This window comes from Brienomyrus brachyistius, chromosome 23, assembly GCF_023856365.1.
Source record: "Brienomyrus brachyistius isolate T26 chromosome 23, BBRACH_0.4, whole genome shotgun sequence".
Classification (NCBI taxonomy): domain Eukaryota; kingdom Metazoa; phylum Chordata; class Actinopteri; order Osteoglossiformes; family Mormyridae; genus Brienomyrus; species Brienomyrus brachyistius.
The window spans coordinates 495,822-521,586 of NC_064555.1; the positions used below are offsets into that span (position 1 = coordinate 495,822).

A 25,765-nucleotide genomic window follows, 5' to 3' on the forward strand; every position below is an offset into this window, starting at 1 on the left:
ATCCGCCTTGCTGACATCTGCGTAACCATCCACCATGTTTTCACACTTATGGTAGTTTTACTTGCACAGAAATGTTCTGAGCACAGAAAGAAAAATGACTGGATTAGAGAGACCAAGCAATTAGAGGAGATGCGACCAATCAGATGTCTTGGTCCCGCCCCTTCTAGTTGCTTGGGCCAACCTCCTCTACAGTCTGATTGGTTACCTCTCTGGACCCATCATTTTTTGTTTTGCCCTCAGTCTCTCTTTTTTATATAAGTAAAACTCCTACAAGCTGTATTCAGGGTAAAATCGCAGTGAGTTGTGACATCACTTGAAGCACTGGTGGCTGTTATTTGCAGTGAATCTGCGGTTGCCGGACTCCCTGTACCTTTGAAAGTCTTACTCAGGCCTTATTAGCCTCTGCTCTGTTTGATTTTGAATGGTGCCTGAGCTGGGTGTTACCCCGCATGGAGCTGTGGACAGAAGCGCTAACGCTAACCTGCTAAAGAGCTGCATCACCATTAGGGTGAGAGGGCTGATATTTATTTGCTCCTTGTAGCATTTAATTGAGTTACTCCATAGAGACTGGAGACTTCAGTCATAAGTGACACCTGGCCCTTCTTTAAAACAGGGAGCTCCATCCATCCATCCATCCATCCATCTATCCATTTATCCATTTTGCAGCTGCTGATCCACTGCTGGTTTGCAGTAAAAACCTGGAGTCGATCCCAGAAGAGGGCAGCAAGGCAGGGGACAGCCTGAACATTATGAATAACTAAATACTCACACATTCATAAATACTCACACATGCATAAGCATTAATCCATAATTTTTGTTCATGATAAGATGTAAAGTCATTAATTCTCTCTCTCTCACTGGGTCATTGCAGGAAAAGAGATTGGGTAGCTTTGCAATCCTGGCTGAAAATGGAAGCTGAACTTCCTCATTGTCGCAGAAAAGTTGTGTCCGCGCACTGATAGTCATTAAATGATTCACTGCATATTTAAGCAGTTTGGAAACATTTAGCCAGATGTAGCGGGTTTGGCCGCAGGTTCACAAAGACCCTTATGTTTCTGCTAAATCAGTTTTTTTTTCAAGTGGGCGATTTAATTGTTTTTTTTGGTTTTGTTAAATCTGAAGGCCCCTCCAAACCCAGTCATACGGCTCGTGATCAGTCAAGTTAATTTTTCGTGGATTGCTGAATTACCAGCGAAATGAACCAGACTGAATTGTGAGCACCCTGAATGCACTCATGCTCCGAAATTCGCTTCTGCTCTCTCTGCTTTTATTAGGAAAGATAGATGCTTTCTCTTCTTTTTTTAAACTTTTTCACCGTTTTTCCACGTTTCAATTACATGTCATGTTCACACTACTTGCGAAAGTAAAAGCAATTCATGAACTGAACGAAGCAATTTATATCGCTTACATGATTAGAAATCGCTCTGTTTTGTTTGAATTCAGGGGCCAGTATAGCATCTGGCAGCTGTATTAATGAAATGAATTTAAAGTGATCAAATTCATTATTTGAAAGTTTAAGAGCCTCTTGGCTGCTGAAACTGAAGTTTGGGAAATTGTAGCTCTGAGTTGGACGTTAAATCGATGTGCGTCTCCCATCCGTATAGGACTGTCACTGCAAATTCCTCACTTAGTGTCAGTCGAATGGTCTGCTTGTCCCGCTGATCCCGGTCGCCGTCGTCCCAAAGCTACCTTCCTCGTCAGCCTTTTCGGGAACCGGCTGTGGTGGCACGTCTCCCCACTGAAGCCCTTTCAGCTCTTCTCTCCCCTCTCCATTTCCTGCTCTCCCTTCTCCTTTACCAGTGCCGTCTTGCCGTCTTGCTGTACAGACTGAAGCCTTTGGCTCACACCTCTGACGGCAGGGGGGCCAAACCACAGGGGGCTGTGGCTGTACCATTACGACTCCGTTTCCTCCCCTAATTAATCTTCAAGCCAGGCATCTTGAAAGTTTTATTTTTCCTATAATAATGGGGAGAGCATGAAGGTTTCCACGTCCTGTTCTGAGGAATTACTGTGATTTACTGTGGTGCACTGGGCGAACTGCATATATTTAAACAGTACAGGGATTTGGCCAATGGGACCAATTAAATAGGCAAATCATCCAGAATGAATACAAAAGGCCTACCAGGGCTTTACTATTAGACCCTTGATACAGAGGCAAGTTGGTTTGCCTTTTAATGCCTCGGTCCCAGGATCGCAGCAGAAGAACAGGTGTCACTGCGCAGTGTGATTACTGTGGTGTGGATATTCACTGCAGTGGTGGCTGCCAGAGCGACTGAGCTCCCTACACTGGCCCCGGTGACTTTCACAGCTGCTTAGAGTTCACTGGGAAGGAGGGTTTTCGCACAGGAGCAGGTGGCTTCAGGGCAGACGCCCACTGGAAGCCCAAGACTTGTTAGGCTGCTTCTGCCTTCCTGCATGTTGAGTTTCAGAGTTGGTACCCTGGAGAGTTTGGCAAAAAAGTATCACAACCCTGGCTGGTTAACATTCAGTTTTGGACAGCAAATTGTGGAGGCTGTGAAGTTCACCGTTTGTTATTATGTGAATAATTTCTCTTATGATTTAATTGTCATTGTGCTGACATGTTTTTTTCCCGCTCTAATGAACCGGGAGGGTAGGTTTTGATGTGGTTTTTGGTGGGTATTTCAACACTACCCTCTCTCTCTCTCTCTCTCCTTCTCTCTCTCCCCTCTCTCTATTTATTCTCTCTCTGTCCCCCTCTTCCCCCTCCCTCTCTTCCTCTTCTTCTCTCTCTCTCTCCCCTCTCTCTCCTTCTTCTTCTCTCTCTGTCCCCCTCTTCCCCCTCTCTCTCTCTTCCTCTACCTCCCCCCTCTCCCTCTCTCTCTCTCTCTTTCTCTCTCCCCTTGTGTAGGTGGGAGCTACAAGAAGATTGGGTATTACGACAGCACCAAAGGAAATCTCTCCTGGTACGGCAATGACAGGTGGATAGGTGAGCTTGACCGATCTCTGATCTGCTCCCACTTCCCTCATTAGTACTTGTCCTCCCCTCTTAGTATCGACATCCGTTTATTCGTCTATCCATCTTTTTCACAAAAATGAGATTTGCTGTTCAGGTTAATCAAGGTAGCAGTCACTTTTGTTTGGCCTTAAGCCTGTGACAGTGATGCGAGCTGTAAACAACGGGAGCAGATGATGTATGAAGTAGAAAATAAGGGAAAAAGACACTTATGCATTATTAATAATAATAGCAAAATCGGGGGGTTGTGGATATTAATTGCTGAATTTTAAATACCAAATAATTCATTGTAATGTAACTTCGTAACATTCGTCCACCACCAAAAAAAAAAAATAAATTTATTGTGTCCCCCTAATTTTAAATTCCCCTACACCCTTGGACGGACAGATGGACGGACAGACAGACAGACAGATGGACGGATAGACGGACGGATAGACGGATAGACGGATGGATGGATGGATGGATGGATGGATGATCGTCATTATTCCCCATCTGAACACTGAGTACAGACAATGCAACATGACCATCCACCAATTTGCCCCTAAACCCCAGAGTGGCATTTATTGGGGGGTGGCTGCCATTTGAAGACACCTTTATGAGCACATTTAAAGAGCAGCCTTGTTGTAGTATAAGTAGTCAGTCCAGAAAATGCCCAGGAAGTCATTAAGCAGACTGCCCCTAACGCAGGCCTGTAGTCCACACTTCGGCACATTGACGTGCTCCATTGCGCCACCGCCTCTTCTTCCTGTACATCCACCGGCCAGCTGCTCTGTGCCCAACATTTCAAGCACTCTCTGCAACTTGGGTCTCATTCCCGTGTCCCGTTCTGTTGACAGTGTGAATGTGAGGCCTTGAAGGTTTTCTCTTCTGTAGGCCAGATCTTGACGCTTCCATCCGAATCAGTGCAGGATTCCTGTCGACTGCCACGTCTCCGTTATACATTTTTCACCACGGGCCCAACTTCTTCTGTCTTGCGTATAATTGCATAGTGCTACTCGTCCCATTTTTTGAGGATTTTGGGCTGGTTTCTGAAACTTTCTCTGGCCTGCCCGGACGTTGACCTGTTTCTGGGGGGCGGGAGTGTTGATAATAGAGGCTACACTCAGCATATCGCCCCCGCCCCGATGCCTCACTTCGGTTCTGCTGTGGAAGCTGAGCGTGGGCCTGTACAGGTGTGCTCTGTGGAGTCAGCATCCCGAGCTTGCTGGGCTCCCACAGTCCTGCTTACTGACGTGAGGGGAGGGATTCGGGGCCGACCCATTCACTGCCTGTTTTTTTTCCATCACCCCCCTCCCCAGAGCCTGCTGCCATTTAATTCGTTCCTCCCGGAGACGGGCTCGCCTCATGGAGCCTGCGGAGATCCTAAAAAAAACGTTTCCCTCCGTGGGCCAAGCGACTGCTGTCTCCTGAAGGGGGAGTGGCTCGGCCTAAATTTGGGAGGGGGATGTCATGTGACCATGGTGTTCCATTTGGCTGGGCCCTCGCACAGCTCGCCTCCCAGGACTCGATTCCTCCCTCCACTTTGAAGCAAAGTCATTGCAGGACACCCCCCGCACCACCCAGCCCATCGGCCTCCTTTGCTTTCCATTTAAAAAAAATTCAGGTCAAAGCCAAGCATAAAGAGGCCAAATGATGGGGAACCAGCATGTTACCGCTTCCCAAAGCAGAAAAGCTCTCCCTCCTCACCCAATCTGGTCTCTTTCACTTTCATTCGCGCCGTCCCCTCTCCCCTGCTCTCTCGGTCTCTTTCCGGTCGCCCCTGACAACCACCGCGGCGCTGCTCTCCTCCTCCTATCACCGTGGCAACCGTGGAGCTCGGTCTCCTTGGTAACGCTCTGTCCTGATTGTTTCATCAAGGGCAGGGTGAGATTGTTAAACAGCGCTGGCTTGCTGACAGGAGGCCCCGCACGTGGCCGCATGGACGCACATAAACACTAAAACAAGCAGGAAGTGCCCTAATTACAGTACAGCAGCTTTTTATTACAGTGTAACTTGATGACTTCCTTTCTGAAGTGGCTTCTTGCAGGCAGCTTCCCTGCAGTCACTGCTTTTTTGCACGTGTATATTTATACTCCTGAGAAGCCAATAATAGTAATCTCTATTTTAAAGGACCGTCATATTGTCCAGGGTGTCCCCTGCCTTGCACCTTATGCTGCCTGGGATAGACTCCAGGCCCAAGATGACCCTACATTGGGTAAATATTCTGTGTAAATGATGCAGGAATGCATCACAATACATTCATGTAAAGCGCCTTGGGGCAACTCTGTTGTGAAAGGCGCTATATAAAAATGAATTGGATTGAATAGGTGGTATGGATGATGGATGTATTTGAAAAGGATAATACATTATCTTGTGTAAAGATCCCCCCTCACTCCCCCACAACGGCAGCAGCCACAGTGTCTCCCCAAATTTACCCAGCATGCCCTTCTCCTGCGACTGGAGCCTCATCATCAGCCTGTTAAGTTGTTGTTAGCTGCCTTCTTGATGCCTTTCATGGTCATGGAGTCTGCGCGGGTCATCGTCCCGCGACAAGGCTACGGTAGATCGGGAAGGAAATTCCCTCCCCTAGTCACTTAAAAAGCGACAGCAGTGCGGCCGGGTCCTGGCAGACGCGGATGGCGGATATGGCGGTAATGCTGCCGCTCGCGCCGCTCGCCTTCCTCCCGCATTGCGCGCCATGTCCTGCTGGGCTGCCGTCTCGACGCGTGTCGTCTCCGGTCGATGCAATCCGGCTGCAACGCAGGCACATGGTAACAGTTATATTTAAACCGCCCGTCAGGCAGGAACAGTCACGAGAGCCGGAGCGGAAAGCGTCAGCGTCGTTAGCGCTCGTGGAGCGTCTCTTCTGAGCGGTCTTCCTTGGGTCGCGACGCATTTGGTTGCCAAGTTTGGCAACACTCCCCCCCCTTGTCTCGAACGGTTGCCAGTTTTGTTTATTGTTTCTCAGATGGAGATTACAGCTTGTCATTTTCCTAAAATAGATTTTCCATATTTATTAGAGTGGAAAAGTGTGTTTTTCTCTCAGCTATGAAGGTGCTATATTGGCATGAACAGAAAAGAAACAATTTAGATTAATAACTTAAACAATAGAGGAGTGTTAATATAGAAAGATACTAGTTATGATTGAACATAAACAGAGATAGCTCTTCTTTCTCTCTCTCTATCTACCTTTCTATCTTTTCTCTCTCTGTCTCACACTCTCAGTCCAATTCTTTCTTGCTTTCTGTCTCTCTTCTTCTGTCTCCCATTTGCAGTCTTTTTCTCCCTCGTTCTGTTTCGCAGTCTCAGTCCATCTGTCTTTTTGTCTCACACTCAGTCCATCACTCTCACTTTCTGTCCGTCTCCGTTTTTCTGCCTCCCACTGTCTCCCTCTCTCACTTTCTGTCTCTCCCTCTCTCTCTGTCACACAGTCTCAGTCCATTGTTCTCTTGCTTTCTGTTTCTGTCTCCCACTCTCAGTCTCCATCTCTCTCTCTGTCACGCAGTCTCAGTCCATCGCACTCTTAATTTCTCTCTCCCTCTCTCTCTGTCTCACAGTCTCAGTCCACCTCTCTCTCTTTCCTCCTGTCCCTGACACTCCGCCTTCCGTTTTCAGTTCTTCTCACTGCAGTGCTTCCTGTCACCTGCCTCCTCCCTGTCCCTCCACAGGCCTGGGCCCCCCTGCAGACCAGACCGTGGTCATCGAGGAGTTCCGCTTCCTGTCCCAGAAGCTTTTCGTGTCTGTGTCAGTTTTCGCTGGCCTCGGCATCCTGCTGGGCATCGTGTGTCTCACGTTCAACATCTACAACAGCAATGTCAGGTGGGTGGGCGCCGCCACCACAGTCATCTGCATTCCGCGCGGCGGCTGTCGTGGCGAGGCGTGCCGTCCAGGGAGTCTGCCCTCGCGTCTGTGTGACAGCCACATCTGCTGTTTTGTTGCTCCCTGTGTAAGATGCATCTCCAGTCAAAGGCCTGCGTGTGTGCGCATGCATGCGTGTGTGTGTGCATGTGTGCATACCACTGTGTCTACATGCAGTTAACTGTCAAACGTGTGTGTGTGACACTGTGTGTCTAAATGCAGCTGATTGTCGATTTTGTCCCTAATTGCACGACAAATCTAGGAATTATCTTTCAGAAATGACAATAAAATGTGCTTTATTAGTGTGCAAATTTATATACCCACGTTCTAGCATCCTGTGGGCAGTACTGGCCTGTTCACTGTGGAGTGTGTGTGGCCCTTTGTGTGGCCGTGGCCGGCAGCTACATTAGTTATACATGTGACCTTGTGGCTTGTAGCTCATTGGAGATGCTCATGCCGCAGGTACATCCAGAACTCCCAGCCCTACCTGAACAACATGACGGCCGTGGGCTGCATGCTGGCCCTGGCAGCCATCTTCCCCCTGGGCATTGATGGGCTTCACGTGCACCGGGCTCAGTTCCCCGTCGTCTGCCAGGTATGGAGGGGGCGGGGCCTGCCACTGTGATGTCACTCCCCAGCTGACTCCAGCTTGTCTTTGTCCTTTAGTGTAGGAAGTGTAATGTTTCACTGGGGAATATCAGAGTCTGCATTCTGCTGTTATGTCCGCTTTAAATAGGTCCGGATAGGTTTAACAATATAGTTAATTAAATCAAGCTGAAATAATTATTAGTTAATTATGCATTAAGTATGCATGACTTACGCTTGTTACCCGTCAGTCCCTGACGGGTAACTCATGCCTAGTTGGCTCCTTGTCTGTTTATGACATACTGATCGCCTCACTTGTACGTCACTTTACACAAATAAATTGTAAATGTGAAACCACAGCATGCAGGAAAGTCCGGTTTGGAGTTTAAAGTTAAGAAATCACTGCAGGCGAATGTTTATACTGTCATTACAGTGGGGCCATCGTTGCTAAAAATAGAAAGTAGGACGAAATCACTTTAAAAAAGCACTTAACTGTGAGAAATGAAAAAAAGGCTAAACTAAATTATAGCCTTAAAATAACATTTGGGAAAAGAAGATTCGTTTAGTATTTATTTTCTTTCCCTGTCGGGGTCAGCAGTGGTGGAGCTGTGTCTGGGTGCAGAACGTGGGTTTGCGTAGATGCACGAATGTTTCTGTAACGTCTGAAAAGCCCCATTATCCTCTACAATGGAAGGACGCTAACATAGAATGATGACCTTCACTGTATGGACGGATTAAAACCAAAAAAACTACAACTGGCGTTAAACCAGTGTGGAAAGGGCAAAACAGATAGAAAGCAGGCTAGAGTCGAAGAACGAATGGGAGAAGGACCTAGAGGGGTATTTGGGGCTTGGCGCTCATCCCAGTGCCCCTCCCTCCACAGTTTCGCTTGTGGCTGCTAGGCCTGGGTTTCAGCTTGGCCTACGGCAGCATGTTCACTAAGATCTGGTGGGTTCACACGGTCTTCACCAAGAAGGATGAGAAGAAGGACAAGAGGAAGGTAACTGCAGCAGCGGGGGCGCCCGGGGGGGGGGGGGGGTACCATCCACACCCTTTTGCTGCAGAGGGCCGGGCTGCCTGTTTGCTGCTGGTGCCCTTCAGCGACGCTGGCTGTCCTGGCCTTTGATAACGACGCGAACATTAACTCCAGAACAATGGCCTCACATTTGCTGCACATATGCATGCAGCTTTGCTAGAAAAAACAAAGTTTGATGTTTTGTGCACCATGGACATTTCACTGGACCGACTGCTTAAGAATGTTAATCCGGGTCGGTTATATACTGATACTCTGGTTCCTCGCCTGGTGCCCTGTGTGTCTCCTGATGGGCCTGATGAAGACTCTCTTGCCGTCCTCTTCAGGATATGTGGTAAAAATACGTAGAATTGCAGGACCCTTCATAATGGAGCTGTTCCTGCCCCCTGGATGGTTATCAGAAGCCTTTTGTGACTGAAACTCCAAGCTGCCGACTTGCTTGCCGCTTCCTGGCTGAATCCTCACAGACTTCCTTGAGTCAGGGCTTCAGTTTTTGTCGTCCACTGCACAGCATTAGTACCTTGACGTCCAAATGATTTGCTAGAGCGCCCTCTAGAGCTCGTCCAGTGCCACTTCCACTGAGCACCCAGAGGTGACCCCCCAACCAGCCCATAATTGTCAGGTTTCCACTTTCCCATAAATGCAGATTAGCAATATAGGATTTAGACTTGTGTGTATATATATGTGTGTATATATATGTGTGTGTGTATATATATACATATATAGACTTTTTAACTTAAGACCTAAGTAAATCACTTTACTTGGGAAACCAATTTTCTTGCACTTGGTCGTGATTATTCCTTAGACTCTCATCATTTGATTCTATTCTGAATATTTACTAAATATTGCTATTGACGTATAGAGTCTTCCTGCTATACTCACAAACAGATGTCCACTGATATGATGCTTGGTCCTTCCCATATCCCAGCAGCACCTGGAACCTTGGAAGCTGTATGCCACAGTGGGGGTGCTCCTACTCATCGACATCGTGTCCCTCATGATATGGCAGATCGTGGATCCCTTGCACATCACTGTAGAGGTGCCTGCAAGACTTTTCTTCTCTCAGCGCACAGGTGGATCCTCTGAGTGGTTTTGTGCCCAGTCCGGTGAATTGTATGTTATCCTACTATAACAAATGACTGTGATCTTTGATCACACCTGGAACTCCTCCTGCTGGTACAGTGCTGAATAGCTGGAATATGAAAGGGTGTAAGAGCAGAAGCTGCTGTCAGTGAGGAGCCGGGACGGGTTATTTTCGCGACTCTCGGCGGTGCTGTGAATTTCACTGTGCTTTTTTTACCTCTCTGTCTAAGTAGAAGTTCACCAAAGAAGCTCCCAAGGAGGACCTGGATGTGCTCATTCAGCCCCTTCTGGAGCACTGCAGCTCGGAAAAGATGAACACGTGGCTGGGTAATGTCAGATCCACCTGTCTGTCTGTCTGCCTGCCTGTCTATCTGTCTGCCTGCCTGTCTATCTGTCTGCCTGCAACCATCTGTCAATCTCAGCTTTAGTGTCTGTCTCTCTCTGAATACAGTATGTGTCTGCATGTTCAGTGCTTTGTGTGTCTGCCTGTCCATCTATAGTCCTGTCTTTCAGTCTGTCTTCCTGCTGACTCTTATCTTCTCTGTCTGTCTGTATCAGCCTGTTTACCTGTCTTTCCTGTCCGCCCCGGCTACACTCTGCCCTTTAGGGGTGGTGTACGGCTACAAGGGTCTTCTGCTGTTGCTGGGGATATTTCTGGCCTATGAGACAAAGTCCGTTTCCACAGAGAAAATCAATGACCATCGGGCCGTGGGAATGGCCATCTATAACGTGGCGGTAAGTCCCCTGAATCTCAGGCCCTGTCTGCCTCTCCCCTGCGTCACCCACACCGATTTCCACTTTCGTCTGCTCCTGCAGAACTTCTGATTTCAGGCCACATCCCTATAAGAGTCACTAATGGGGTTTTTTTTTTTTTTTTGAATCACCCAGCCAATATCAGTTTTAATGCGAAGTAGGAGATGATGAGAGCTGGAACGCCTTCAACTGGCCGTCCCACTTGAAAGAAGCCTTAGAAAAACATGCTTTAAAAAGATGTGAAGCAGAGAAGCCCTTTTTTCACATTGGCGGTAATAACCGGCGGATTTCAATTCTGTCCCCCCCCAGCTCTGCCAGCAAGTGGACTTTAGCAAAACTGGAACCGTCTTACATGAATGGATCTTGAGGAATTCTGTCTTGTGATTTCCTGCCTGACTTCTCCTATTTCCCACCCCTTACGGCTTCTGGCCCTTTTCTGGTCAGTAGTAAGATTGGCTGAAATTTTTGAAGAGGAGAAATGTATCTTTTGAAGTGTCCTTCTTCCAGGAGTTAACAAAGGAAGGCCTGCGAGTCCCTTGAGTTTGGTGTAGAAATTGGAAAACGATTTCTCTGTGGGAAGCCCTCTGACTTTCAAATATGGCACGTTGATTTGACGGCGATAGCTATTACCAGACTCCTGCTAGGGTGAGAATCAAAATCTGGAGATCAAGCCCTCCGCAACAAGTGGCTGTTAATCTGTTTAGCGAAACGCTAAATGTGAAACGGTAAACAAGCCAGATTTACACATTTCTTAAAGGGACTGAAGGTCGAGCGGGACTTCATTACGTACTGATGTGTCGCGTGAGCCTATGTCACGGTTCAGTGGAGCTTCGCGAATTTCGATGTAGCGGAAAAAAGCGGGAATTCAGGCAAATGAATTATTCAAAATCAGCGACAAGTCACCAAGATGGAGGATCTAATTAGGCAGTGGCACTTCCTGCCGGCGTTCCTGATGCTCTCCGAACAAAGCTTTTAAAGATAATGATGTATCTGATATGTGCTGGGCTGAAATGATGTTTTTGAAGGTAATGATGCAGCTCTTGAGAATTATGGGTGAGAAATTGTAACTAAACATCCCGGTCTGGTGCCCCCCTCTCTCCCCCCCATGTCCCTGCAGGTGCTGTGCATGATCACAGCCCCCGTCACCATGATCCTGTCCTCCCAGCAGGATGCTTCCTTCGCCTTTGCATCTCTGGCCATCGTCTTCTCTGTCTACATCACACTGGTCGTGCTCTTCATCCCTAAGGTACGCTGCATGACATCGCGTCTTTATAATCTTCTAAGTGACCCAGCATGATGCTTGGGTCTAACATCAACTTTGCAGTGCGGATAGTTACCTGGGGAGGATTCCGTCTGCATGCCTTGTTCAGGGTACAGCAGTCTTTTCCTTCTCCAGGATTTGAAGATGTAACCTTACGGAGATCATTCCCTGTTACCCTGTGTTTCCTGGTTCCCAGTGTTAGCACAAATGCACAGGTGCTGTATGCTGAGTTGATGCTGGTTTTGGTGACAGGTACATCTGAGTGAATTCTCGATTGGTCAGTTTGTCCTACACATTTTGCCTCTGACTTGCAGTCTATAGACAGACCCTTGCTGGTAGGTGGCCAATAAGGATTGTGTTACAAGGTGACCTCATTATGTCATGGAAGTAAAGGGTGGAATTCTGACTCCCTTTGGCATATACTTTGGGCCTTAAAAAGGAGGAGTTGTAGAAGGAGGCAGAGATGCAGACCGTTTACATGCACATAAAGCTGTATAATACACTAAAATAAATGGAAAAAACGGGAAGAGTACAATAGGGCCCCTTGAAATGCACCCCCACACCACATTTCTACGGTACCGTAGATGCGGCGGTTGATCACTCGTGGGGAGTGGCAGTCAGAGCAGCAGGAGACCATGAAGACGGGCTCCTCCACCAACAACAATGACGAGGAGAAGTCACGGCAACTGGAGAGGGAGAACAAGGAGCTGCAGAAGATCATTCAGGAGGTATCCCAGCTCTCCCTGGATCTCCTCTTGACTTTTCCTTCTGACCTGTTTGTCTCTCTATCCTTCAGTCAGCATTGTGTGTTCTTTCCTTGCTCATGCTCCTCTTCCTTCCTTTTCCCTGTTGTGAATCACTCCGTCTTAAGCAGCTCTAATTGAAGGGTGTCTGACACTTTGCATGTCGCTGATCTGTGGGAAATGTAACCCATCAAAGACACTTTTCAATCTTTCATTCGTCAGTCAATGAATAACATTGTCTGGAGCCTCCTCACGTAGAAGCCCCCACAGTGACAATGTGCAGAGTTGCACATCTACTAAGTCTTTATCATTTGTTAATTCTCTATTAGCTGTATGTGTAGCTGTGGTTTCCACTAGGTGTGAATGGTTGAGAATTTTGATGCACTTTGTTGCACATGGCCAGCAAGCCATCTTGGACCTTGAATCTTGTAGAAGATGCTTATGCTAGAATGATGTGAAGGTTCCACCTTCATCATGCTCGCAGAAAGAAGAGAGGGTGTCGGAGCTGAGGAACCAGTTGACCGAACGGCAGGCTCTCCGCTCTAGAAGACGTTCCTCCACCCAGAACCAGAACCACAGCTCTTCCCTGCCTCCTTCCGCGCAGAACGACCCCAAATCCATGTTGCCCCCGCCCGGCTACCCCCTACCCTCTACTGGTAACCACCCCATCTCTGCCTCCTTCTCCAACTCCTCCAACCTCTACCAGCCCGATGGCAAGATAGGCCGTAACAACTGTCACACTAGCCGCCTGCAGCTGCTCTACAAATAATGGAGGGAAGAGGAAAGAGGGAAGGAGGGAGGGAAAAGAAGGAGCGTCTTTGTTACAAGCCGAAGCATGAGCCATAGCTTATAATGAGCAGCTGGATGGTTTGTTTCAGAAGGTGAGATTTTAATGGGAATTAACGATTAACCCCAACACTCTCTCTCCCTCTCTCCCTCTCTCTCTCTCTCCCTCTCCTTTTTCTTCTCACTCACTTTCTGTCCACTTGAGTGAAAGCACAAGGGTTGGCCTCCTGTCTACAGTAATCCATGCCATCGTTTTTAAACATATTCGCTGCTGGTGCATGAGATATATGTTTCCTGGAAACAGTAGGTGTCTGTCTGTCTGTGTGTGTGTGTGTGCGTGTGTGCGAGTGTGTGTGTGAGTGTGTGTGTGTGAGTGTGTGAGTGTGTGTGTGTGTGCGTGCGAGACACGGTTAATGGGAATCGTCGCCGTACAGGGCTGGTCGCTGAGAATCTCCCAAGAATCCTTCCCTGAGGCGACAGAGGTGAGGTGAAATGCTGCTGTTGGCCCAGCCACTTCCAGTCCTGTAGCCCTGCATCTTTTAAAGTCACTTTACAGTTAGATACTCCTCACTCAGCAGGGGGATTATTCACTGTCATACTGCTGAAGGTTCGGACTAATGCCCCCTCGCCACCCCCAAGGAGCAGATTTGCCCATTCAGTCAAAAGAGGGGCCTCTTTTGGGCTGCTTTAACAAGGGGGGGGCTTTTTGGATAATCGCCTTAATGAAAGGTCTGGCTGTCCGAGGCCGGAGCTCACAGGCTGAAGTTGTTCTCTCGCGATTATCGGTGAAGGCTCATTTGGAACCGAAAGTAACATTAGGTTCGAAAACATCGTTTTCGGAATGTTTGGAGACACACTGCTCTTAGGTGTGAATTGGCGGAGTTGAGGTGGCCACAGGAGTCTGCAGTGTCCCTGTTGTTTGTGGGAGTCTGTCTGCTGGGTGGATGTGGGGCTGCGTTTGGGGGGAATGTAAGTATGACTTCCTGTCCTTGTAGCTAATGGCCTCTCACCCTTCCTCTCTGACAAGAACAAGCATGGTGACCTTGCTGTCCTGGCCTGGAAAATCAAATCTGATCCCTGAATTTGCACATTGACCTGTAAGCAGAGGGTGTTCAGGTTGAATCCCCCCCTCCCCCCCCAGCCATCCCACAAGACCAATTCAGTATGACCAAAAGCATGGGACTTCATGTAATAACGTTACTTTGTAATCAGCGAGGTTTGTGTCCATGTATTAGACCAGCGTTTGCCAATCCGTTTCTTGGGGACCCACAGACAGGACATGTTTTTGCTCCCTCCCAGCTCTCGTTAGGGAGCAAAAATTACTGGCTGCTGGTCCCTAGAACCGGATTGCGAAACTCTGTAGTAGACTATAGCAGGCCGAGGGACTAGTGTTTAGCTGTTTATCAGCTTAGACTTGCTGTTATGTAACATTAATGAGTTTTCTGGTACCAGTCCAGTGTCCAAAAGCTTGAATCCATATCTTTTCATGTATCGTGCGGCCGGTTCCGTTGGTTCTGTACTGTGTCACTACCAAAGTGGGCCAGTTTTTGGCATCTCATAGCACATGATGTACGTAAACAGCCTGTTCCGTCCCCATGATAAAGGGTCTCGCGTGATGAAAGCAATTAATATGTAAGAGGAAATAAAATTACTTTCCTCATTAAACTGGACTAATTAATATCTGATGCTGCTGCATTATTTTGTTTTCTGTTTCAGTTGGGATCAGTCCACACAAGTTGTGTGACTGTAGCTTATTATCGAGACTGATTTTCTGTAGCTATAAATAGTTAAAGGAAGCATTATGTAGCGAGTTTCACAGTGTCAGAGGCCGGCTGAATGCTGTGTATGTGCTAACAGAGTTAGCCTACCTCCTCGACGGGCTGTTTAACGTTATTTAACAGCTAAGCACAAAGCAAGAGCCCTGGGGTCTGTTTAAAGTTGTTTTCTGTTATATTTCTCCTAGAGCAGTGTTTCTCAATCCGGTCCTCAGGGACCCCCAGCCGGCCCATGTTTTTGCTCCCTGCCAGACAGTCAGCTGGGAGGGAGCAAAAATGTGGACTGTCTGTGGGGCCCTGAGGACTGGACTGGGAAACCCCGACTTAGTGTTTTCTCTCAGCAACAGTTCCTACCCGGAAAGTCTTTAATAATAATCCCACCCCTGGGATTATTATAATCCTTATAATACGTCTAATTTTTAGTCTCTTTGTTATTTTTTTTTAAATCAGCCAAACCCTCTGCGTTCCTGTGCTTTAGAACAATAATGTTAACGATGATGCGTGTCACGAAGCCGATACGGTACAAGGGTATCAGAACCATTTAATGTCATAAGCGTGTTCTTGTGCACATTTAAAATCGGTGGTATTGGAATTATATTTATATTTAAAATTGCTATTGTTATGATGTTACCTGTTATGCGATAAAAGGAATGGTTATTACAGTTAAATAAAGTGATTGTTTTTCATCATGTTTTCCTAATGAGTGAGTCTGTTCAGTCCACCTGGTGTCATGAACATTTCAATTCCTCGCAGCTTTTGGTTGGCGACTGTAGTTTCTTTGTTACTCTGCCCCCTGCTGTTTAGCAGCTGTTCTGTCATCTCTGGCCTGACCGGCTAACCCCTATCTTTGTGGTAACACTAGATGGCGCCAAGGCTTACTAATCGACTGTATATGCCACTTATTTTTAAGATCAGATGTCTTTATTATCCCTGTACAGATGCGAGATGTTGTTTGGAAAACATGTTAAACAATCAAAAAAAACAAACGAACAAATAAATAGAATTAAACGCTAGTACTGGAAGCAAGGACCCACACTTACACGCAATTACCTTGCTGCACCTGTGATTAGTAATTTCATTTTTGTTTGCACTACTTAGTTTTGAACTCCACTAATTTCAGCATGTGTAAAAAAAAAAAAAATCCGACAAAAGTTTTCAATTGTCTTTCCAGCCGCCATCTTGATTTTAACAGCAAACCGTGAGGCGTATTTTCCCTGTGATCCTTGAAGACATTTGAGTAAGTAGCCAAGGCCAAAGAGCTGCCCCCACACACAGGGTGGAAGCCGCATAGCCCGCCTCCGCCCGGGGTGGGTTAGGGGAAGGCCCCCGTTTGCCGTACAGCCGCAACACAAGACAATGTTGTTTGTAAAAAAAAACAAAAAAAAAACTCCCCTTTAGACCTTTTTTTCTGAAACCCCGAATGATACGTAGAACTCAGTTTGTGTGCTCTGTCCTATACAAGAAAAAGCAGAGTAAAAAATGTAAAAGAAACTACTCTATGAAAGTTGCATTGGTTTTATATAACTGATTTATATAACTGTTGTTCAATACCCTTCTGTCTTACTAAGTGGAAAAAACACTTCAGAGATGTAATTAGTGAAGATTATTGACTAGTTAGTCAAGGCCATATATAAGCACATTTAGGACTGGGTATTCGGTCTCATGAGCAGATAAAAACGGAAACTGATATAAAACGGAGGAAGCGATTTGAATTTTAGCGTCTCAACAGATTGAATTGAAAATCCGCAATAGCGTCTGTGCAGGCGGCCCTCACTGAATCTGCCCCCAGACACTTGTCATAGGTCACCATTACTTCCCCAAATGATGGTCACGCTAATGCTAATCACATTGTTTCATTTCATTTGCATGAGGCTGAAGAGTATTTCCAGCCTTTCTTGTGACCACACCTTAGGCACCGCGTGTCATTCTTGTTGCCCTCGAATTTTTCTTTAGCATTTCCTAATTTGGAAGAGATCTTCACCCCTGTACACCCACGATCTCCTTCCATGGACCTTTATGTGTTTAAGATTTTCCTGTCCCCAACTGGCCTGTCTGGTGTTTTCCCCTCTGAAACATGTGCTGTCACACACGCCAGTCCCCCTGAGCATGACGATGTGTTTCCCAAATACAGATTCCCTGCCGAACCCTGTGGTTACTTGTTTCGATCAATCATGCACACCAAACACCTCTTCACACTGCCACTGGGCTGAGGTGGACATTTCAGGTCCAGGACCCACCAGTTACGTCACAGTCACAGAGTATTCAATTAATGGGTTGAAACAAAAACATGGTCTGAATTTTTACTTTCTGGACCGGAAACGTCCACCTCTGCTACTGGGAGGTGGCCGTCCGGTTGGTGAACACAAGGTAAGTCTTTCCAGTTCAGCCTCAGCACTCTGCTGTGCTCTAACCCCTCGAGTACATCAGCTTTAATCTGCTTCATCCCAGCTTGGCAGTGCAGATTAGCGGGTCTCTCCGTGAGCGAAAACAGCCGTTTCCCTGGAGAATCACTGCACATACGCGCTGACTGAATGTGCCGAGTGTCTGCTTATGTGCCTGTAGACGACCTTGGATTCCGACTGCTTTCCATGTAGAACTCTCCGCAAGCGTATAAACCATTTATTTGTGTCATATGATAAGTAAATTCCCCATTTTGTTTATATAAGAAATATGTGTGCTGTGAATGAGATGCAAGCCAATTTATGTTTGACTGAATTATTTTTATTTTTACTGATCAAGGTTGTCGCGGAAACACTTTAGAGCTTCAGCTTTTAGAAAAAATATTAGAATAACTAATAAAAAAAATTGATAAATCGATACTTTATTGATCCCCGTATGCCTCCCTCAACTAGCTCTTTTTTGTAGAGTAAGTTCTCCACTAAGAGCAGTCACCCGTAGCGGCGCCCAGGGAGCTGGGGGGTTGAGGGCCTCGCTCAAGGACTCGTGGTCATGCTGAGGCTGGGTTTGAACCGGCAACCTACTGATTACAGGCACACAGGCTTAGCCCACTGCGCCACAAAAATAAATAATAATAATTATAATAAGCCAGAATGTCTTAAATACAGAAACACAAAACGAAGGAAGAGATTTCTGAGAACCTTTTTTTATTAAATATTAGACTTTACAGAAGAAATCATTATAGAACCAAAAAACAACATATAAATAACAGAAAGCAAAAAATGCTCAATAGATATAAATAAAAATAAATTCCTAATCAGTCATTGTCATTAGACACATCAAATAAATAAATAAATAAATACATAAATTGATCCAGTCATCAATAAATATACATTCAACAACACCGAACAATGTTCGAAAATAATAATAATTATTAAAAAAACACTGAAATAAATTTATGTTGTTAGCTCTATGGCACTTTTGTAACTCCTGGTGATGTGCAATTTTTTTTTGCTTAGTTATAATATTTCACATTCAAATACGGTGATCATGGAACAGTACGAACACGAGGCTTTAGTGCATCGCAGAAGTAGTCAGTGATAGTAATAAACATAATCTGCACGACCATAAACTGCAATGATATTTCACTTATACACGAGTATAGTATCATGGTAAGAAATCGTGTTTTAATATAAAACAACATTGGTAAGTATAAAACTCCAGTGAGGGATTCTGTTGATCCCCCTCGGCTGCTGTCTTTTCACCTTTGCTGTGTATCTTGGTCGGTTCCTAGTTTTCGATGGACCTTTCTGTCCATACGCACACCTGTATGTCCGCTTATCTCAGGGCCCACATCCCTGCCCACATCCCCATGTCTCACAGCGCAAAGACCCCAAAAAAGGTCTTCCCATCCTCTCCCTCCAGGTGCTCCAGCAGCTTCTCGTTACTCATCGTGTGCAGCTTGTCACCCCTGTTGAGGCTGAACACGGCACCCAGGTAAATGCTGTTGAACCAGTGCTCGCCAGTGTCCTGCTCCGTCTCCACCTTCTTGCACGCCGAGCGCACAGAGCTGAGCAGCGGTTTCCAGACGCCGCCGTATGACTCGGACCAGCGCATCACAGTGTGGCTCAGGTGCAGGAACTGCTCGTGGCTGTCCCTACTCGCTTTGTGGCAGTTGATCCTGAAGGACGCCTGGCTGTAGACGAAGTACAGTCCACTCTGGGAGACCGTGATGTTGTTGTCTTCCAGCTTTAACCCACCCTGGGCGAATGCCTGGCCCACCTCGGAATGCCACACTGCCGAATCGTTGGATAACTTGGAGTTGTATTCACCTGGAGGGGGGACAAGGGGTGTAAGGGGTCAGAAAGCCAGTGGAATTGCTCATCCTGTCCTGAGCAGTTCCTGGACAGCAGTGACTCAAGCTTGAAGTTCCTGCAGCTCAATAAGTAAAGCATTGTGATAGGAGTGCAAAGGTTGTGGGATCAGATCCCAGAGAGCACACATAAATTGTAACCTAGTGCTATAAGGTGCCTGAGATTAGAGCATCAGACAAATGAGTTAAAGTCATATGGTAATAGTGCAAGGAATCATCTGTGTTTTCTGACAGAACCGTGGGGATGCTTGAGAGAGTGTAAATGTGTTGTTTACCTTCTAAATGAATCGCAGCTTTGGCCTTTAGGGAAATTTGCCTCAGCGTGTGTCGCAGATCTGAAATGGAAGGAAAGACCAACGTTAATGTTCACGTCATTCAGCCTCTGCACAAAATCTGCTTCGGGGCTTACGATGTGCCGCCGAACTGGGATTATGAAACAACCAGAAGGGTTTCTCACCTTCGTCTTGGTCTCCTTCATGTGACACCTGAGGGGAGAACGACAAAGGTCAGTCTGGCTGACGCTCGGCGGGCAGGACGGCGGCAGAGGAAGCCGCTGTGCATCAGCACCGCGAGGCGAACCCTCAATCCCACACTCGCATCGCGGTAGATACACATTAGCCAATAATATATTAACACTGACGAATCACCTTACAATGGTACAACTAAAAAATCATTATTAATGCATCAACCTTGTGCTGTATAATGGGAAATGTATAAATTATTATCATACATAAATAAAACACTTTTCAATATACAATTATACATGTTTAAAAAAAATATCACCAGGATCCTCTACTGGATAAGGAGTAACGCATGATACATAAAATTAGTCATTTGTAGTATAAAATATCATTAGTATTAATATTCTGCATTACGATGCTGGTAAGTGTGGCGAGAGTCAAGCATGCGGCCGCATTCCTACCTGCCCATGCATGGTGAAGAGCACAGCGCCGGCGATGCACAGGGTCGCAATGGCTGCCAGGCCACCCAGCCTCCAGGAGGCCCCCTTTTTCTGCAGCGGCACCACCTGAGGGGGCTCCTGAGCCCCGGGCTCCATATCCAAGACAAACTTGCGGTTGGACTGCATGGTATGATACTAAAGCTCTTGTCGCTGAGGGCCAATTGAGCTGCGTAGCTGAGGTGACTGACCGTGGCCATGAGCTCCGTGGGTCCCCCTCCAGATATTTATGCACTGAGCTGGTCTCTGGGAAACTCCAGTGATGTCACTCGACGCGAATGGTAACTCTGGCTCCTGTGCGTAAGGGAGGGTGCAGTGAGGGACGGGGGTGGGGGGGGATTGACTGTGGTTTGATTTTGACAAGAAAGAAGTGTTGCTATTTTTGTCTAGTAGACACATACACACACACACCTACGCCTCCACTGCAGCCCATACTCATCTGCTTTCATCTCCCTTCAGCATGGAAAAAAAGCCATTCATCACAGAAGATGTGTGTTTCACTGCCTCCTATGGTCTTTTGTTCCCCTGCTTGCTTCCCCTGTGGTCGAGTGTCTTCATGGGATTTCCTGATTGGCTGCTGGCTTTGATTCACTTCTGCCTTATGGCTGGCTATTTCGTTTTTGCTTCCTGCATGCGCGAGGAGTGCGAGTGGACGAGGTGCGGCCAGCCGCAGGCAGACCCTCCATCATACCCTTCGGATGGCAAAGCGGGCAATCAATATGCTGATACAGCTGCTTTCAAAGAAAAGATCATTCCCATAGTTAGCGATACAGGGCCTGTGAGGCAGAATAAAAAGTAAAACGGCTCATATCTTACTTTCTGTCTCCATTGCTTCCTTCCTCTAAACCTCTATTTAGGTCGACCACAGAATATGCTAGGAAAAAAAAAACATTCTCCGCTTTGGTTTCAGCACCTTGCTCTCTTGCTTGCACTTCTGTCGAGCATTTCGGCGCCACTCTCACCCCAGCCACAACGCACCCTTTTCTACTCTCTCTGTATTTACATGATTATTATTGCTGTGGTTGCCTAGCAGAAACGCTCATCTGTCAATCAAGGTACCATTTAGACATTTCTCCTGCTGGATCTGTCACTGAGGGTGGCATGGTGGTGCAGTGGTTAGCACTGTTGCCTCATACCTCTGGAACCCGGGTTCGACTCTCCGCCGGGGTCACATGTGTGTGGAGTTTGCATGTTCTCCCCATGTCGTCGTGGGGTTTCCTCCGGGTACTCCGGTTTCCCTCCACGGTCCAAAAACATGCTGAGGCTAATTGGACTTGCTAAATTGCCCATAGGTGTGCATGTGTGTGTGTGTGTGTGCGCCCTGCCATGGGCTGGCCCCCCACCCAGGGTTGTTCCCTGCCTCGTGCCTATTGCTTCAGGGATAGGCTCCGGACCCCCCCAGCGACCCAGTAGGATAAGCGGTTTGGAAAATGGATGGATGGATAGATGGATATGTCAGTGACGATTATTCAGTTTAAGTAGCTTCTCAAAGCAGTAAGAGCGGCTGCTCTGCTGGGAATTGAACTTTCCCACGTCCTGCAGTCTTCTTACCCACTTGCTGTATCATCTGCCTGACGTTATACATGCAGACGACACCACTGTAATCGGTCTCATCTCGGACGGTGATGAGTCTGCCTACAGGACGGAGGTTGAACGTCTGGTGTCCTGGTGCAGCCGCAACAACCTGGTGCTGAACGCCCAGAAGACAGTGGAGATTATTGCGGACTTTAGGAAGCACACAGCCCCTCTCCCCCCCATAAACCTGTCTGACACCCCCATCACCACTGTGGACTCATTCTGCTTCCTGGGGACCACCATCACCCAGGACCTCAAGTGGGAGCCCACCATCACATCCGTCATAAAGAAGGCCCAGCAGAGGATGTACTTCCTGAGGCAGCTGAAGAAATTCAACCTGCCAACACGGACGATGGTGCAGTTCTACACTGCAATCATTGAGTCCATCCTCACCTCCTCCATCACTGTGTGTTACGCTGGGGCCACCACCAAGGACAACTCTGCTGAGAAGGTGATTGGCTGCAAACTCACATCTCTGCAGGACCTGTACACCTCCAGGACACTGGGGCGTGCAGCTCGCATCACAGCCGACCCTTCTCACCCTGGACACAAGCTGTTTGACCTGTTCCCCTCAGGCAGGAGGCTCCGGTCCATTCGGACCAGAACCTCTCGCCATAGGAACAGTTTCTTCCCCTCTGCTGTTGGTCTCATGAACAATATGCACAAGTCTGTTGCCACCACTCTCTCTAAGCCAAACACATGACCCTGTTTCGTGTTCGTCGCTCCGGTTCTACTTCACCTGCACTCTTGTAAATATATCAATCTGCTCAGCAAAGGAACTTTTTTTTACTCTATGTTTATTTAAGTACTGCCCATAATATTGCACTTGAGTTTATTTGTTTATCTAACCGACTGTCTCCCTCTGTATTGCATAATATCACACTGAACACCGCAGCAATTTCCTGATGTTGTAAACCTGCTCAACATTTGGCAATAAAGTCCATTCTGATTCTGATTCTGATTTCTCACAATGCTGCAGATTTATTGATCGCATAACAAAAGTTCATTGACAAAGCAATGTTTCACGTATCTGCACGTATCTTCTCATAATAAGTGTCGTTATTTTCATTCATTTCTGTTCTTGCCATTTTGCCGTTAATTGCAATTGTAGTCAATTTCAAAACAATGAATTTGCAATAATATGTTTACTGAATTAAGCAGGACTTTCTGTTAGCGCTGTACTTATAGCGTTATGAAATTTTTATTGCTGTGCACCATTTGTTTATATATACAAGTTTATCTTTAGGACTGGACGCATATTCCGGAATTCCCACTGTAGCTCGCCTTTAATGTCTCGTTATACATCCTGCTTTTCCAAATATCTTGACATCTCTGCCCTGTCATTGTGAGGTAAACGCCCCTCTGATCCATAACTGGGAAATTTCGGGTCACATCAGTACAGGCAGGAGTACGTGTTTTTGTCTGTGTTCAGTTCTTTCAATGATCAATCGTAACTGGCTGTGTCACTTAAATGCATCTGACTTGATCTGATTTGAACTGGCATCTTATACTGGGTGTCTCCTCTGTCGTACTATATTTTTCTAGCATATGGATAAAATACATAAAATTGGATGGACAGATGGCTGTATAGATAGACGAATTCAGCTATTCAAGCTAATCAAGGCAAACGAATCAATCAGCGAATCGAGGCCCACGAATTGAGAGCACATCCCCCAGTCCGTGAGGCTGCCCTAGTCTCTGTCATTTCAAATCACTACCTCACCTCTCTCTGTTAATGAAAGTCTCTAATTTACCAAACATCAATGCTCTTATATTAGATAGCTTACGGCCTGCTTGTGGCCTGGACGGACAGGACTGCATATTTCACTGTACTATAATGTAGGAAGGCTGAGGGGCCTGGCGCCAGGTTAGAATCCCAAAGGACCTTTATTCACCAAAAGCTGCGGTCACAGTAATACCGTCATACCTCCTGTGGTTATGCAGAAAGGTTCACAGGAAACATGTAAACAGCCAAAAAACTATTTTCCTGTAAATGTCTAAAACTTGGAGCCTAAACAGAAATATAGATAGACATGCATGCTTGTTATGGTTTGTCCTTCTGCTGTGTGTGGTTGCAGATAATTCCGTCTTTGTTTTATGTCATGGGACCACAAGGGGAGGGGGTTACGTGTGTGATAAAGAACAATGCATCATCATTCTTCTGCTAAAGATTTTGTTCTGATTTCTATGATGCATTTTTTTCTAATTTAGGTTGCAGTTTAGTTCGGGAGACTATATGTCCTCTTTTTCTCCATTCCTGTCCTCTTTTATGGAAAATTTTACTGCCTAAAATTTCAAATAATGCCCAAGCTTTCTCTTGGTTTCACATTAACATTTGCTCTTTTCAGTCGGAATAACCCTAACCCTAACCCTAACCTCTCCTTACGTCATGCCCTCAGTGGCCTGTTTTTTGAAAACCAAAATATGGTCACCCTAGTTTAGGTCACTGTAGAAGATACATAAAATAGGTTTCTGAACTTGGCAGTCGCTCTGGGGCATGACATAATCACACAAATGATGAAGACAGGCAAATCCATACTCGCTGTGTTTACAGTGTGAGCTGGATCTTGAAGAAAGGGAAGTTCTCCCGGGTTCCGGCAGTCAGAGCCACAGGTTGTCATGTATTGTGTGTCTTGGACAAAAAAAACATTGTATCCTCTCTTCCCAGACTGTAATTGCAGAGTCTCAAAGCACTTATGTAAGTTGCCCTGGCTAAGGGCGTCTGCCAAATACTGTAAATGTAAATGTAAATGTAAGAAAGGGAAGTTAAAAGTTGAATTTCAATCAATATAATAGGTGCCGTTGAGTGCTTCATAAATGAATGACCCCCCTGGGAAAGACCTTGCAGCCCCCCCCCCCCAAAAAAAAAAACAATAAAAAATGCCGCAAAATTATGTCATTTCCATCTAGAGCTACTTGGATTCACATATAAATTGTAAGATATAAGATTCCTCTTGCTTATCTTGAAATTCTGGGCTCTGGAACGAAATGTCATCCCCTGCCGGGGGGGGGGGGGGGGGTTCCCCATGATAAAATCAACGTGACGATATGGGACAAGTCATATCCTGTATTGGGAATTTTGTTTTGTAATGCAGGATGCTTGGTAATATGTTAACTCTACCCACCCCAGCACCTAATTTTACATATAATCCTGCATATTCTAGGGCCTCTGTAAAGTGCTGGGACCCCTGTATCTCCCACACCCTTGCCCCCCCTTCCTATCTGGGGGTCAGTCGGAATTTTTGTTAACCATCAGCACAAAACCACATTTTGTGTCTTTGGGCAAAGAAAGTTTCAGGTGACAGGTGGCAAGCATGAAGCGATACTGGTGCCGGGATGGGAAATACCAGGCCAACATGGCTGCTCTTCTGTCAAAAGTACATGAGAGATACAGGGAACAGGAGCAGATTTAAAAGAAAGACTCTCACCTCACGCATGGTTTAGTCTGCCTGAGAATTCACAGCTATGAACGCCCCGTCGTACGTGTTCAGTTCCGGTTCCGTTCATGTCTTTTCATTTCTTTCTCTCAGTCTGTCCGTTTCCTTCTCTCTCTCTCTCTCACTCTTAGATTCCTACCTACGTTCTGCTCTGTTCCACAATCTGGGGCAAAGCCAAGCTCTCTGCTCTTTGAGTGTAGCGGTTAAGGGATTCCTGCAGCGGCAGGCCAGTGTGGGTTTCGCGGTGGCACCATGGTCGATACGGGACTCTGGCATTGTGTGACACAGAATTTGTGCGGTTAAAGAGAAAACTCACTTTTCCCATCAGGCTGCTGTCCCACACGGGGGCCGGTGGGGGTGTCTGATAAATATGTCACCACTCAGGTGCAGAATGTGGAGAGTTTATCTAGGTAGGCGAATGGTTTAATGGTTAGCCTCTTCCCCAGATGCAGGGGAGGGGGGGGGTCAGACCCATCAGATTTAAAAGGGGAAGCCCCTTCAGACCTCCCCTCCCCATGTGTTGCTGCTTCACTGCACGTTAAGTGGAAAAAGAAAGAACAAAAATGTTAATCATCTTCCAATACTAAATTTCACTTTGTGATACTGGAGGCATTATTAAAATGGCTGCAAATAGATTCCACATTTGAGGATGGAACCGAACATGAGAAGCGAAGCACATCATCAGAATTTCTGGG

At 46.6% G+C, this 25,765-nt stretch overlaps 2 protein-coding genes across 7 annotated transcripts in view; one reads left to right on the plus strand and one right to left on the minus strand.

Annotated features, from left to right (window-relative positions):
- The window catches only part of gabbr1b (gamma-aminobutyric acid (GABA) B receptor, 1b), a 50,646-nt gene extending 35,127 nt beyond the window's left edge, over nucleotides 1–15,519 (plus strand). For 3 of the 6 annotated variants that reach the window (XM_048994068.1, XM_048994070.1, XM_048994071.1), the window contains 10 exons: nucleotides 2,870–2,947; nucleotides 6,622–6,772; nucleotides 7,274–7,406; nucleotides 8,280–8,396; nucleotides 9,358–9,468; nucleotides 9,746–9,839; nucleotides 10,120–10,247; nucleotides 11,383–11,511; nucleotides 12,111–12,254; nucleotides 12,754–15,519. In XM_048994068.1, the coding sequence (XP_048850025.1) occupies nucleotides 2,870–2,947; nucleotides 6,622–6,772; nucleotides 7,274–7,406; nucleotides 8,280–8,396; nucleotides 9,358–9,468; nucleotides 9,746–9,839; nucleotides 10,120–10,247; nucleotides 11,383–11,511; nucleotides 12,111–12,254; nucleotides 12,754–13,038 (1,370 nt within the window). In that variant the 3' untranslated portion in view covers nucleotides 13,039–15,519. Of the gene's footprint in view, nucleotides 1–2,869; nucleotides 2,948–6,621; nucleotides 6,773–7,273; nucleotides 7,407–8,279; nucleotides 8,397–9,357; nucleotides 9,469–9,745; nucleotides 9,840–10,119; nucleotides 10,248–11,382; nucleotides 11,512–12,110; nucleotides 12,255–12,753 lie in introns of those variants that run through there. The other 3 variants (XM_048994073.1, XM_048994072.1, XM_048994074.1) reach the window with 3 other exon arrangements.
- A 2,394-nt stretch (nucleotides 15,520–17,913) lies between these two features.
- On the minus strand, nucleotides 17,914–20,976 carry tnfa (tumor necrosis factor a (TNF superfamily, member 2)). Its single transcript, XM_048994539.1, has 5 exons — nucleotides 20,470–20,976; nucleotides 20,023–20,352; nucleotides 19,558–19,585; nucleotides 19,376–19,435; nucleotides 17,914–19,059 (listed from the first exon to the last, which is right to left on the minus strand). The coding sequence occupies exons 2-5, from the start codon at nucleotides 20,185–20,187 to the stop codon at nucleotides 18,605–18,607; spliced, it is 708 nt and encodes a 235-aa protein (XP_048850496.1). The 5' UTR covers nucleotides 20,188–20,352; nucleotides 20,470–20,976; the 3' UTR covers nucleotides 17,914–18,604.
- Between the last annotated feature and the right edge of the window lie 4,789 nt (nucleotides 20,977–25,765).